The 15,106-nt window shown below is 43.3% G+C and overlaps 1 protein-coding gene across 7 annotated transcripts in view; it reads right to left on the reverse strand.

Moving 5' to 3' along the window:
* The window catches only part of ATAD2B (ATPase family AAA domain containing 2B), a 101,235-nt gene extending 90,618 nt beyond the window's left edge, over positions 1 to 10,617 (reverse strand). For 5 of the 7 annotated variants that reach the window (XM_081156797.1, XM_081156796.1, XM_081156794.1 and 2 more), the window contains exon 1: positions 10,089 to 10,597. In XM_081156797.1, coding sequence (XP_081012923.1) covers positions 10,089 to 10,298 — 210 coding nt within the window. In that variant the 5' untranslated portion in view covers positions 10,299 to 10,597. Of the gene's footprint in view, positions 1 to 10,088 lie in introns of all 7 variants that reach the window. The other 2 variants (XM_081156798.1, XM_081156795.1) reach the window with 1 other exon arrangement.
* Positions 10,618 to 15,106: the final 4,489 nt, after the last annotated feature.

Here is a 15,106-nt window from a genome sequence, read left to right on the forward strand (position 1 = left end):
GAGAAGATATGAATTTGGGTAGTAGGCACACAGAGCAACATACAGATCTTGTAACATAGAAGCACACATCTGAAACCTGGATGTTCATGTTAACTATTGTCACCCCAATAACTTTAACAAAGTGTCAAATAAATAAATAAAATGCTTCGCAGAAGAAAAAAAAAGAACTGGGTGGTGAGAAAGTACAGGTGATGTCTACAGAGTTACACTCATAAGAAGTCTCAGAATTAAGAAGGAAAGACACAATAGTCTAAGGAGGGCACAAAGTCAAAGAAGTCAGGGAAAGATTTCCTTTTTTGAAAAGATAAGATGGCCTGGTTTCTTGTAAATAGAAGAAAAGTTATCACAAAAGAGATTAAAATAAAATGAAATTTTAAAGAGAAAGATAACTGATGCGGAAAAAAGTCATCAAAGAAACAGGAAAAAGAGAATGAAGAACATTATCCCCCAGGTTAGATCAGAAAGTATATGGGTGCAATCAATGTTTTCCAATTCCCTTTATACAACAGCCTTTTTAAAAAATAAGTACTCCTGTTTTCTTGGGAAAGCTTAGAAGTACAGTCAATTTCTTTTTCTTTTATTTGTAAAACGAATGCACAGAGGCAGCAGTTACCATGACTGCAGAAAACAAAACTCTCACTGCTACTTATTTACTTAGAGCCAGTACTATTCTTCAAAGCCCCAAAACTCAAGGACACACAATGTCCTAAATTTTATTCAAATATCGCGAGAGCACTGGCTTACTAGTTTAATATTTCTAAACAATCATCATGAAAGAATATGGAAAGGGAAACAATACACAGAAATAAGCTGAGGCCTTGTAAAAAGATAAAAATAGTCCATTATAATTTAAAGTATATTTTTCTTCCTGGTAATTTTTTTAATCTGAAAATATCACATAGTTAAAATGAGAGAGAGATAATGTGGGTACTGAAAAATGTTACAGACTTAAAAGTTGGATAGAACCAGTCTTATACTATAGCACTACCACTGCAATTCAAATATGTGCTTCCTAAGATTACAAAAACCAGGTGAGGTAGTATAAGTTATAAATATTATGCCTACAGCCTGACAATGGATATGGTCTTAAATAAGGATACTTGTTTGGCTTTGTAGGATTAATAGAACTTCATAAATATATTAATTACCTTTAGTGATTCATTCCTTCCACAAAGAAAATTTATTAAGCACCTATTATTGTATTAGATACTAAAGGCACTTGATAAGATAGACTCTGCCCTTCAAGGAAGTTAAAGCCTAACTCCTTAAATCAACCAGTAAAAGGTATAAAAATTAACAGTGCTCAGAGTATTGGGGAGTGGGGTGCATACTGATTTAGCCTGTTTATTGGACAAATTGGTAAAACCTATAAAAATTTAAAATACATGTCTCTGACCCAGTAATTCCACTTCACCTAAAACAGAAAGGTCATTTCCTGCTACATTACTTACAATAATAAAAACACGAGGTGCCCTGGACAGGTGGCTCACTTGGTTGGGGCATGGTCCCCTATGCCAAAAGCTCAAGGGTTGGATTCCCAGTTAAGGCACATTCCTAGGTTGTAGGTTCAGGAAGCAACCAATTGATGTTTCTCTCTCTCACACAAATCTATAAACATATCCTTGAGTGAGGATAAAAAAAGAAGAAAAAAAAGAGGACAGGCAAGCTTGTAACAACAGGGGACAGCTAAAGGAGCTGATGATACAATGATACAACAAAATATTAGAAAGCCATCAAGAAGAACCAGGTGCTTAAGAATGTATATGACATAAAGTTAACTTAGAAAATTTAAGTATCATAAGTAGTATATGGGGTATGATTCCATTACTGTCAAAAATATACACATATAAATAATCCATACATATGTGTACTATAGTCTGGAAAGATGTGCACCAGCTTTAACAGTGTTGATCCCTAGGAAGAACAAACTGGAGGAATTAAGGGAGCAGGGGAAGGTCCTTTATTTTTTTCTATGAACTTCCATGTTGTTTGAAATATTTATTTTATAATTTTAGAATAAAAATAAAATATTTTGCCACACAGTAAGACAGATAATCCCATTGGTACCTTTATTGTTACTGAAAAAAAACTCCAAAGAAAAAGGCAAAGTACTTATATCCATTTTAAAAATCAGATAATTTTAGATAATATAGGGTGGAAAGGGAGGTGGAATATTACAGGAACATGTTAAAAAGTATGTGGTTAGAGGGAATATAATTTTAAACATTTAAGAGTTAAAAAACAGAAGTTGAGGTCTTAAGAGCAATCAACAACAATAACAAAAAAAAGTATGTGGAACATTTATCAAAACTAGCCATAAACAGGGAGCAAATATAAATCAGAACAAATTATATGGAGTATGTTCTCTGAACACAGTGGTATTAAACTATAAGTAAATAACAAAAAGATAATTAGAAAATAAATCCCCAACTGTTTAGAAAAGGATACTTCTGGATAACCAATGTATCAAAGGATAAAGCAAGAAGAAAATCAGAAACTATTTTAAAATAAAAAGTTAATTTATATATATCCCAGGAGAATTTGAACAACAACAACAAAAAAAAACTTGGTAGAACCTTAATATGGGACAAAATAGGAGATACAAGATTTATCTGAATAATCAATAAATTCATACTAAATTTTCCATTTCTTAATGTTTCCTATCATTTATATTTTTCTACTTCTAACAGAAAATACACATTTTCCTCAAGCACACAAAGAACATTTACCAAAACTGACACTGTATTAGGTCACAAAGAAAGCATCAAATTCCACAAGAGAAATATACAATTTAAGAGACATGCCTTGCTCTTTGACAACTTATGAAGCTGTCAATTGTCTGCAAATTAATATAGGAATTCAAATACATTCCAATCAAAATTCTAGTTGGGCCCAGCCGGGTGTGGCTCAGCAGTTGAGCATCGACCTAGGATCCAGGAGATGGAAGTTCGATTCCCAGTCAGGGCACATGCTTGGATTTCGGGCTTCATCCCCAGTCGGGGGCGTGCAGGAGGAGGCCGATCAATGATGACTCTCTCATCATTGATGTTTCTATCTCTCTCTCCCTCTCCATTCCTCTCTCTGAAATCAATAAAGATATATTTTTTTAAAAAATTCTAGCTGGATCTTTTGAGGAACTCTATAATCTTAATTGGAAAGTACATTTAAAAAAGTAAAGATTCTTGAATATCTAGGTCAACTTTGAAAAATAAAGAGGAGGAACTTGCCTTTCAGGATATTAAGACATATCTCAAACCACAGTCATAGAAAGAGTATGGCACTGCCACAAAAACAAACAGACCAGCTAAAAAGAATAGAGAGATCAGAGGAGAACATATATGGAAATTTGGTGTATTATAAAGTGCCCCTACAAAGGATAGGTTGTTTAGTAGAATCAATAAAATAAATCAAAGACCTAAATCAAAAGGCTAAAACTATATATGTGTACAGGGTCACAATGTAAACAGTATCCCTTGCTATGAAACAAAAAAGGTTAAAACTCACTGATCTATAATAAATAACACTCTTGGAAAATAAGAAAATAGAGCAAACCTAGTAGAAAATAGAAAAATGGAAAAGAAAATATTAAGCATTTCAGAAATGAAGAAGTTTAAAAAATACTAAGGACATAAAGAGTTGCTCATACGCATTAGTAATCAACGAAAAGCAATTAAAAACATAAAAAATTCCAAATATTGGCAGGGGTGTGAAGATATAGGAACCCATATACACTACTCCCAGAAGTGGAGACTAGAGCAGCAAACCTGAAGGTAATTTTTTTTTTTTAAGAAGCTTGCTTTTTTCAATGTTTTTACTGATTTTTAGAGAGAGAGAGAGAAACATCAATGACGAGAATCATCCACTGGCTGCCTCCTGCACACCCCCAGCTGGGGATCAAGCCCTCAACCCAGGAAAGTGCCCTGACTGGGAATCAAACGGAGACCACCTGGATCCTGGACCAAGGTTCAACCACGGAGCCATATCAGGCAGGGCAGTAATATTTATTTTAAGTACATGTATACTCTACTCCATTCCTGGGTATCTCAAACAACTTCCCAAACCAAGTCCCCAAGGGACACTGTATGAAGCTATTACTTGCAGCATATAACATAAGAGGAGTGCACTGCAAAAATCCAAGAGGTGCCATTCACATAGACTAGACTTTTGCAGCATGGCAGCCCTATTCCAGTGAACCAAAGATACTAAAATGCTTGCCTTCGAGGCACTTACATTTTAATGTTGTAGCTGCCTGATAAACATTTACTGACTGAGTACAAGAATAAAGGAAAAAGTAAGACTCACGACCAAAAGTTAGGCTTGATTACCTCCCAAGTGCCTGTCCGGCAAGTTTAGAGAACATATTTTATGAGTATCTGAAGCACTGGTGCTTCAGAGATCCTGATTAGGGTCCTAAAATACAGACACAAACTAATAATTCTAAACATGTTTAATTCACTACTATGTATCTTCATACACAAATATGCCATATAATGTTTTTTCAAGAGGTTTCAAGTATGAACATTTTTCTCAAGTGGAAAACACAAATCTACCCCAGAGATAAACAGATTCTCAGAGCATGAAAGAAAATGCACACACTGATAAATCAGGATCTCCACGCAGAGGGAACAACAGCAGCACAGCTCCACCTACTTGAGCTGGAGACCACAAGCCCCACGTGAGTCTCTTTATAGGTATTTTCCCCCCAAGCCATTTTTAAAATATTGGGAAGCAACGATATTGCCAAATGATCTCACAATATGCCTGCTCCTCTCCCTAAACCCACCCCTGAAATCAAGCAGCAAGCAATTACTGAAAATCGCTGTTCTGTATTTCATATCCCTACAGGCCACTGTTCTCACTCTCAGCCCCAATGCAATCCTAGACACAACTCCAGAAGGTCTAGTAAAAACCTGCCTATGCACAGTAAGCACAGTATTTCCTGCTATACAACAGCTGCCTTCTTCACTTTTTCAGGTATTTGTGGAAACCTCTGATTGAACAGCATCAAAGAGTAGTGATAAATACAGATGAGACTGTGACATACAAGTGGAGAAGGCAGAACTAGATTTTGATATTACCCCTACACTTGGCCTTCTACTGGGACTTTAACCAGAATTAGACTTAGATATTATCTATTTGGCCTTCCATTGGCCATTTAATCTCTTCAGCAACTCAGTTTCCTTAGCTGTAAAATAGGAGTACCATCACCTGCCTTATAGGATTGTTGCAGAGATTAAATGAAACAGCATTAAATACCTGGCACGAGATGCTAAATAAACCTTAGTTTACTCCTCTCCTTATTAGGCTACCACCAAATGGTCAGACACGCAAAACGCAACAAGTGAAGATTGTCAACATAAAAATAATTTAAGCCAGGCCACTGTGGCTCAGTGGCTGAGGGTCAACCCATCACCAGGACGTCACTGGTTCAATCCCCATTCAGAGAACATGCCCAGGTTTCCGGCTCCACTGCCCTGTTTCGGGCTTGATCCCCAGTAGGGGGTGTGTGCAGAAGGCAACCGATTTATCTCTCTCTCCCTCCCTCTCCCTTCCTCTCTCTCTAAAATTAATAAAAACATACCAAAAAAAAAAATCAAAGAGTTCCACCCAAAACATTCAGTGAGTAAAGGACTAGAATTACCTCTTATCTGCTGAGCACCTATATCATTCATTTGGCCCCAACCTTGAACTGATTTATCTTGTTAATAATTTTTCATATGTATATCACTGTGCATACTTACAGTCCTAAAGGTAGGAACTGTGTTTTATTTATTCTCTATTCTCAAAGTTCAATCATCATGATTTTCACAAAAGAGACGGGCTCCTTAATATGCTATTTCATTCATTTAACAGATATTTATTAAGCATTTGCCATGCCCTGGGAATACAGCAGTTGGGTGGAAATAAGACATAGTGTCTGCTCTCATGGACCTTACAGCCTACTCTAACAGAAGAATGGGGGGGGAGGGGACTTTAACCAAAGGTATATATATCCTACCAGCAGATAAAAACTATAACAACAATCTAAAAATGAAGAGAAAAAAAGAATACCAAAATACTTAGTGTTCAAAAGCATCTGAAAGTTTGTAATCTTATAGCTATAGCATATACTCGAAGTATCTAAAAGATAATACAAATTACAGCCTATTAACTTTAATGTTATGTCTTTTCTATTGTTTGATATAAGCCACACACAATATTTAACTCTCTAAAAATCTCTAGAGTATATTTAAATAAAGTCAACACATTTTATGTATGGTTTTCCCCCTAACTTTGTACTTCCACAGAACTTTTATCCAAAAAGCCTAAATGCTTTTTACTCAATGACTCATTTTTCATGAAAATCCTCCCCCAGTGAAGAGGCATTAGCAGAAATATAAAACATTCCTAGTACCAGACTCAAAACCCAAATATCAAGAAATCAACTCAATAATGCACACAAATGAAACTTCATTGTGTGTGTCCAAAAAGAAATGCCAAATATACAATTCAAAGTAATGCAGCACTTTTCTGAAGTGAATCCTTGAAGAGACAGGTTCACTCTCCATTCAGGTGCTGACACTGGTTGGGTTCATGAGTTCTCATAACAAGCTGTAACCCTACCACCTGTCTAGCTGGTTTCCAGAGGTTATTGGTTTATCTATGATTATGTATTTAGCAGACATGCAATCAAGGACATATCAAAGGATGGTTAAAAAGACTGCCAGAGAAAATGACTTAGGAATTAATATGCATTCACTTCTACAAGTGTTGTAAGTTTCATTCATGACCTTAAAAAAACTGCAAGTTTGTAAATTTTTGAACTCCTATGAACTCCACAGCTGCTATGGTTCAAAATCTTGACAGGGACACTGCTGACCACATTACTCAACATCACCTATATGGCGGTCCATGTGAACTTGATATAAGGGAAAATAAACATTATTACATTTCCCTCTCAGGCTTCCTTTCCATGTTTAACCCTCAACTTCGACCACTCTGCTTGTGTTACGTTGGCGAACGTGTGAGTGCTGGGAAAGAGTAAGCATAAGGTGAAAAGGATAAGTGTAGAATGACATTCAAGAAGGACCCACCTATTTTTAAATAAAATTAAAATGAAGCAATTTTACCTATAAAGTTACTCAAAATATTTTCATCCTTTCAACCAACATGTGGACTCCAAGGAGTCAAGGACCATCGCAAAAAGCACAGAAAGCTAGTGACAAAGCTGAAAGCACGCGCAAACAAACACACGGATGAAAGAGTTTAAATACTTCTCAAAGACTGCTTTCCAGCTCCGTGAATATAGTATCAGTTTGTCTGCTGAGAGTGACTCTGAGGTGGAGCAAATAAATGCTAATTAGTGATGGTCAGATTAATTGATCTAAAAGTGGTCAAACTTTATACATGCTAAGCAAACAAACAAAAAAGCCAAGTCTATAGAAGTAATTACAACCAACTGCAAAACACAAGTCAACTGACATTTAAAGTGTGAGCACAAGAAAATCATTCCACTAGCCTACAGAATGTATCGCATGCTTACTTCCCCATCCTACACATACTTGGGGGGAAGGGCAAGTACATGCAGGAAAAGAACTACAGGCACAGCTCATGGTCCTATGGCTTGTTAGACCAAATGAAATGTCTCTAGACACAGGGGATAAAATAATCTAAAAAGAGACAGAAGGGAAGGAGGAGGGGGAAAAATAAGCATCAAGCATAATGTGAAGAACATAACACAAAAGTAGAGAAAGGGGAACCTGCTCAGTCATAAATCTCATAAAGAATAATACATTTATTTCTTCCTACAAAAATAAGGGCCTCCTAAAGTAACAGCACGAGCAACCCCATTTCCCATCAAGTGAGTCTTGACAGGCACTAGCAAATGTCTAAGAGGCCCCAGACAGAGCGCCTTTAACACTACACCAGGGAGGGTGAACCAGGAGGAGCGCTCAACTCCTGTAACACAAAACCAGCTTGAGAGGAAGAGCTCACCAGACTCAAATCAATCCACTTCAGAAATACACAGCAAAGACATGGACAGCCGGCCTCATAAGCATATAATCCAAAGCACGAAAAACCAGAATTATAACTTATGCTCTTCTAAAGAACTAGTCACAATGTAGGATCATTAAATCTCTCAAACTTCTCAGAGAAAGCCACTAGAGCGTTCCATCATCTGCTATAGCCAGAATACAAATCTTCTTAAAACTGAAAAACAAAGTTTCAAAGTAAATCTTCATTAGCTTGTTACTTATGGTCTTTTAAAACATTTTAAAAGGGTCCTTGACACAAAGTTTCATTAGCATCCTTCCAGAAAGAGCTTTACTATCTTTCATTCTTCTAGCAATTTAAAAGCTACCAAAGGTTCATTTCTACATTAGATTATTGATTCCCTGCCTTTTAACATCTCCATAACAGCTGCTTGACAAATTACCTCACCTCATTCCTCAGGGGGTAAGGACAGCATGATGTCCATGAATTCAAAAGTGGGACCACAAACTGGTCCGTGACAGACGAGCTAATTGCGTCAGATGAGTTAGACACGGCTCTAATAGACTAGGCACTCATATAGCATTGTACAATTAAATGCTTACAGTCTAAATATTTTATTTGCCCTTTAGTGTAGAAGACAGACCTTTCTTAAATGTGCTTTCATTTTAAAATATATGTTAGCTTCAGAAAGTCAATAAGCTTGTACATGTTTGGAATAATTGCTACAGAAAGCCTAGTTTTTCAGAATAATTACTCTGAATAGTTTGCACAACTTGCAGATTTGGCTTTATTTCAGCCTAAGAGTTCCATATAAGCCCCCAAATAGTCTATGAAGACAATTTTGAAAGTATTTTCCAGATTTTTAGCAAAATAAAAGCCAAATGTATTTTCAAAGGTACAGTAAATATACTTCAAAATTGAACTGTAAAATACATCTGTTGTATTTACCTCAGTTAGTTCTGATTAGTGCCAGAGAGATACAGTTAGTGAGATACAGAGAAAGTTACCGGGATACAGAGAAAAAGCACACATAAACCATAATCTTGTAGAGTCCTGCAGAAAATAAAATACTGCTTTCCTCCCATTAGAATAACAAAATGTTAAAGGCGCATTTTGAAAGAATGACAATTTCCAGCCAAATTACCCTTGGTGGGTGAACCAGGCTCTTTCTGGACAAAAACAATCCTCTCTATTCTGAATCCAAGCAACCTCATACTACAAAACCAACTGCTCTAAAGAGATAAAACACATGGCCACCTTAAGAGTTTTACACTGTCTTAAAATTTCAATCACTGGAAAAACTAAATCGACGGCCTTCTTCGGATGTCACTTTCGCGACAGCGTGACAAGGACGGTGTCCGTTCACCTTCTGTAACTCCTGCCACAACGAGAATGTAGACATCCAAGGCGCCCTACAGCGTGCGGACGACTACCTGCCGCCTGGCCCCTCTGTGACCCGAAAGCTCCACGGGCTCCCGAGCTGCAACCTGGGGCAGCCGCCGGCCGAGCCTCCAGCTACTGTATCAAGTCTGATCTCTCCCGCCGGGCGAGGAGACGGCGCTGGTTTTGTTTCTAAAGTTGGTGTCAGAGCAGCTACAAACTTTCTTCAGCGTCCCTGCCTGGCTGCCAACTGGAGCTCTGCGTTCACTTCCTCACCAACTTGAACCACCCCCAAACAGTCTGAGAGTGAGCCGAAGTTAGGAGCCGGCGGGAGCCCACACACTCGCAACCGGGATCTGACACCGCAGAAAACTTTCACTTCTCTTCTCCGGACCTTCCCCCCGGGGACTCCGGCCCCTGCCTCTCGCTCCCCTCGAGTCCTCCTCTCAGGCGGGACAAGGACAAGGGGAGCGGACCGTCCTCAAGTCCCCGAAAGGGCCCCCCAAAGCCCTATGCCCTGGACTCGAGTGCGGTTCTTTACACAAAAGAGGCGGGCCGGCAAAGCTGTCGTGGCCCTCTCCAGCCGGGTGCCATCCTCCACCGCACCCGCAACACCGCTCCCCGGCCGCCCCGAGGTCTCCCCAGGAGGCTTCCTGCCCCAACCCCGCCAGACAAAGCCCGGGCGGCCCGGCCGGCACCCGCGAGCCCCCGGACTCGGGCCGCCGCGCTCTTACCCGGGCCTCGTCCGGAGCGACGCCGGCGCCACCGCTTCCCCCGGCCTTGGCGGCGGGGCAGCTGGCAGCGCGGGTCTTGGAGGAGCGGGTCCGAGAGGAGATGAAATGGCTGCTGCCTCCGGTCGCCCCAGGCTCCGCTCCGGCTCCAGGCCCGGGCCCAGGCGACTTGGACCCGAGAAGGCGCAGAGAGCTCTTCCGGGTGTTCACCATGGTCCGGCCAGGAGGACGGGGTCCACGCCGCGCCCGCCGCGCCCGGGACAGCTGTGGAAGGCGGCCCGCCGGCCGGGCAGTCAGGGCCGGTGGAGCCGCGCCGGGAGACGAGCCCACCGGGACGCTGCGGGGCGCGGACGAGGGCCGGCGACAGTAGGGCAGAGGACGGGAAGTCGACGTGAGAAGGCAAGCAGCGAGAGGCGGGAGCAGCGCTCCAGGCGACGGCTCAGACCCTCCGCCGGCTGCGCCCTCCTCAGCGGGAGCCGAGCGGAGCCGCCATGTCTGCCCCTTTCTCTCCCGTTCTCGCTCTTGAGCTCCGTGCGTCAGGGCTCCGGCGCCGCAGGGCCGACAGGACCGCTTCCGGCCGTGACCGCTGCGGGGCGCTGCAAGGCCAGCCAGCTCTTCCCTTGCCGGCTGCGCTCCCGCCCGCTCCCATGCCCGCCAGTAGGCCCCGCCCAGCGGCGTGACGTCAGGCGCGGCGGCCGGGGGGAGGGACGCTCTGGGCTACGTCAACTCTATGGTTCCCAGGTCTCGTCGGCCGTCTGAGAAGGGGGATGGGACAGCACCCGAAGGCGCGTGGGGCGGGCTCTCGCTCCCGGCCAGGCCCGAGGACCCCGGCATCCCCGCCGTCGCCCCAGGTGGCATGCACGGAGCACGGGCGGGGGACGGAGGGGGACCTGATGACGAGGTAACCGTGACCCGAGTTGGAACGTCTGAGACACCGAACTCGAGTAACACTTTCATGGCTGTGAGCGTGAGCGTGACAAGTGTGACAAAACAGATCTGCTCGGTGTCCGGCACACAGTCAGCTTCAGCGAGAACAAGTGCTGGAACCCTGCGTCTTTAAACAAAGCAAGGCAGGGTCCTTTTCTAGAGCCGCAGCCAGATGTGAGGCGGAGCCACCGGGAACGAATCCTCCTGCGCGGAGCCGCCTCCGTGCCGGCCGCCCGCGCCCCCGCCCGCGCCGGGAACACAGGAGGCGGAACGCAGAGGCGGTGAATTTGTGATTTCACTTTCAAAGAAAAAGATTAAGGCACACGATGACAATGGGTGGGGGGAAGCTCTGAGAATTATGTTCATTTCAAAAACACCCTCTGTACGAGAGCGCGCGCGAGCCGCCTTTTGGGGGGCAGACGCTCTCCGTGTTCGCTGCACTAAGAGGCATCGAAGACTCGTGGAAAGTCCTGTAAAGATCGCCGCGCGGCGCCAGAATAGGAGCGTCCCGGTCTCCAAGCGCCCCGCGACCGGGGCACGGACACAGCTGTTCAGTGCGGGGAGCCCCGCGGGTCCCGGGGCACCGCCAGTCCCTCGCACCGCTCTGCCTGCCACGCCCTCCGCTGGACACCTCCCCCCACTCACACTCGGCCTCCCGGGTGCGGAGGCCTCGCAATGGCACCACACCTGGGGCTGTGTGCATCGGTTAGCTACGGTCACAGTTGCATTTCCTGCAGAAAGAGTTACATTTCCTGGCTGTAAGTGTTACAGGGGCGTCCTGAGGCTCCTGCAGATGAGCAGCCGGCGCCACCCACCCCGGCCAGCTCCCGCGTGCACCTGGTGCACCTGAGAGGGGGGGCCCAGCCCCCTCACGCTGTCGTTGTGGCCCCTGCTCCGTGACACCAGCTTGCCACCCATTCCTACACTGGGTCGTCCCCAGGCTCAGCTCTTTGCACGGTGTACCCACTGAGCCCTCCCAAGACCCGCGGGTGTTCCTGCTCGCAGTTTGGGAGCGTGAGGGGGCGGGGTCACGGCTGCCTTTGCCTGGCCCTGAGGTCTTCATGAGGGGCTGTGATGAGCTTCTTTCGGACCCTCTCTCAGAACTCCTTAGTGGACAACTTTCTCTGCAGGGGTTCACTGAAGCAGGAGGTTTTTCTCTGGGGAACCTGTTGCAGTGTTGACTGCACTGTCCTAGTCTCCCAAAATCTGCCCTGTTTTTTAATTTATTTTTATTTTTGTAATCCTCATCCAAAGATATGTTTTTATTGATTTTAGAGAGAGAAAGGGAGAGAGAGAGAGACATCGATGTGAGAGAGAAACAGGTTGGTTGCCTCCCATATGTACTGGCAACCTGGGTATGTGCCCTGACTGGGAATAGAACCCACAACCTTTCCGTGTTGGGGACAATGCTCCAACCAACTGAGCCACGCTGGCCAGGGCTGGTTTTTAATTCTTTATCTTTGTGAAAGCAGTTCTGGCATTTGGAAGAGTTCAAATGCCCATCTTCTGCAGTTACCAAGGAAGAGAGATTATTCTGAAGTTGCTCTTTGAAAAATATTTTCTGTGACTTTATCTCTATAAATGCCTTTTAAAAAGTACCCTGAAAAGGTGTACGGTATGCAAGTGAGCATACAAAGGTTTTGTGTGCTTTCCCCCCTTGTTTTGCTTCTGTGTGTGTTTTTGTAGTCCTAACTTGAGAAAGCCAGGTTATGAGCTGGGTTACTGTACCCTATACCATTTATTAACAACAAATAGTTACTCTCAGGAAATAGGGTGGGGTTTTTTTTAAAAAACAGCAACATAGTTCTGGCGCTCAAAGAGCTCACAGACACAGAGGGACTAAAGGAGACAGGCAAGGGGACCAGTGAGCTGCAGCATGGTGTTTTAAGAAAGAATGAGGTAAAGACCTCTAGTTCAAGCAGGGATGTTATGGAAAGCCTCTGAGGCGTAATGACTCCTGAGAGGTGTCTTCAACCACAAAATAGAGAAAGGAAACATGGACAAAAGAAAGGAAGGCTTGAAAAAGATATGGAAGCCTTGCCTGTTTTCCACAATACGACCTGCCTTGCATTCTCCCACCTTCTTATAGTCTTCCTTCAATTCCCTCCTTAAGTTTAAATGCCTAAAAGATGCTGCAACCTTGAAAAATATTTTCTGCAGAGCATTTGAGATCTTGCTTTCAGAAATTGTCAGGTTAGCTCAAGTCAACTCTTAGGAAAATTCTCTACAGGTTTGGACATTTTTTTTTTAACATTGACGGCATGATCTTATATGTACACAATACTACAGAATTATTTTATTTTTTTATTTTTATTGATTTTTAGAGAAAGAGAACGGGAGAGGGACAGAGAAAGAGAAACATCGATGTGCAGTGGAACATTGATTGGCTACCTGCTGCATGCCCCTGACCACAACCCAGGCCTGGGCCCCAACTGGGAATGGAACCAGCAACCTTTCCGTACACCAGATGATGCCCAACAAACTGTGCCACACCCGCCAGGCCCAGAGTCTATTTTAAAACATGCAACTATTAGAGCTAATAAGTAAATTCAGCAAAGATGCTGGATATAAGAACAAAAGTCAGTGGTATTTCTACATGCTAATGATGAAAAAATCTAAAAGGAAATTAAGAAAGCAATTCCTGTTACAACAGCATCAAAAAGAATAAAATGCTTAGATCAAGGAGGTACAAGACTTGTGCACTGACAACTAAAAAATACTGCTGAAAGGAATTAAGACCTAAGTAAATGGAAATACATCCAATGTTCCTGGATTGAAAAACTTAACCTTATTAAGATGTCGATATTCCTCAAATAGATCTATTGATTCAATGCAATCCCTCTCAAAATCCCAGTGGCCTTGTTTTACAGAAATGGAAGAGTTGATCCTAATTGCAAGGAACCTGGAATTGTTAACAGTAGAGTTAGCCCTCAGTCTTTCAGTTCAGCTAAGAAAGACTCCAGAGCCAAGATCTCTAGAATAAGAAATTTATTTAGAAAGTCACAGAGGTAGAAGTAGTGAGCCAACTGGGTTGCATGGCCTCATGAAACAAGTTTCAGAGGCAAAAGAAGGGCCCTTGGAGCTTAGGGGAAAGAAAGCAAAGGTAATGCACCTGAGAGAAGAAGAGGGGGGAAAGGCACAGGTGAGGGAGGGAGAGGGAGAGAGAGAGAGCACATGCTCTGGGTCCTTCATCTTAAGGGGTTTTATCTGTTTTCCAAATGTGGAGATTTTAGGGGAGGTCTCAGGGGAGGACCTCAGTAGAATATTCATCAGCTTCCCAGTGGTGTCCTTTCAGGGTTGTCGTCTCTACTGGTTGGTTGGCACTAGGCTAGGGGGTCATTGTGCCTGGTCCTGATGTCAGCCATGGCATAGCCTCACCTGGTTTTGCTGTTTTTCTGGGCCTGGAGCTGAAACACAACTAAGGCCTGAATATTATCTCTAGTTTGACCAAAAATCTCTCCGTGGTTCTTCCTCTAAGGGCGTCCAAACCGCATAACTAGCGATAGGGAAGGTCAGGGGTCTAAACTGTGACTAGCAACATGCTGGGGGAGGAAAGTTCACCCTAGGAGTAAGGCCCTAGCCTATAGTACTTGTTTTCCCATTTTTGCCCATTGCAAGGCACCCGGGACGTTCTGCCCTGGTCACATTCCACACTTGGCCTATCACCCCTGCTCTGCTCGTGCCTGTCTTACTGCCTACTCTATCAGAGTAAAAAAGCAGCCTTGGAAAAGAAGAACAAAGATGGAGGGCTCACATTTCCTGATTTCAAAACCTACTACAAAGCTACAGGAATCAAAACATTATGACACTGGCATAAATAAATGGAATACAATTTTTTGAGTCCAGAAATAAACCAATGCATCTATGGTCAACTGATTTTTGACAAGGGACGAATCCTCTCTTTGTCAAATGGTGCTGGGACAAAAAAAAAAAAAAAAATGAAAGAAAGAAAGAGGGGAGGGAGGGAGGGAGGGAGGGAGGGAGGGAGGGAGGGAGGGAGGGAGAAAAGAGGCCTCATATAAGAGCCAAAGAAAAGTCTCTTTGCCCAAAGGAATCAAAGTAACTCCTCAGCATGGGCTTCAGCAGACAGGCTT

Source organism: Miniopterus schreibersii (assembly GCF_964146895.1).
Source record: "Miniopterus schreibersii genome assembly, chromosome: 13".
NCBI lineage: Eukaryota > Metazoa > Chordata > Mammalia > Chiroptera > Miniopteridae > Miniopterus > Miniopterus schreibersii.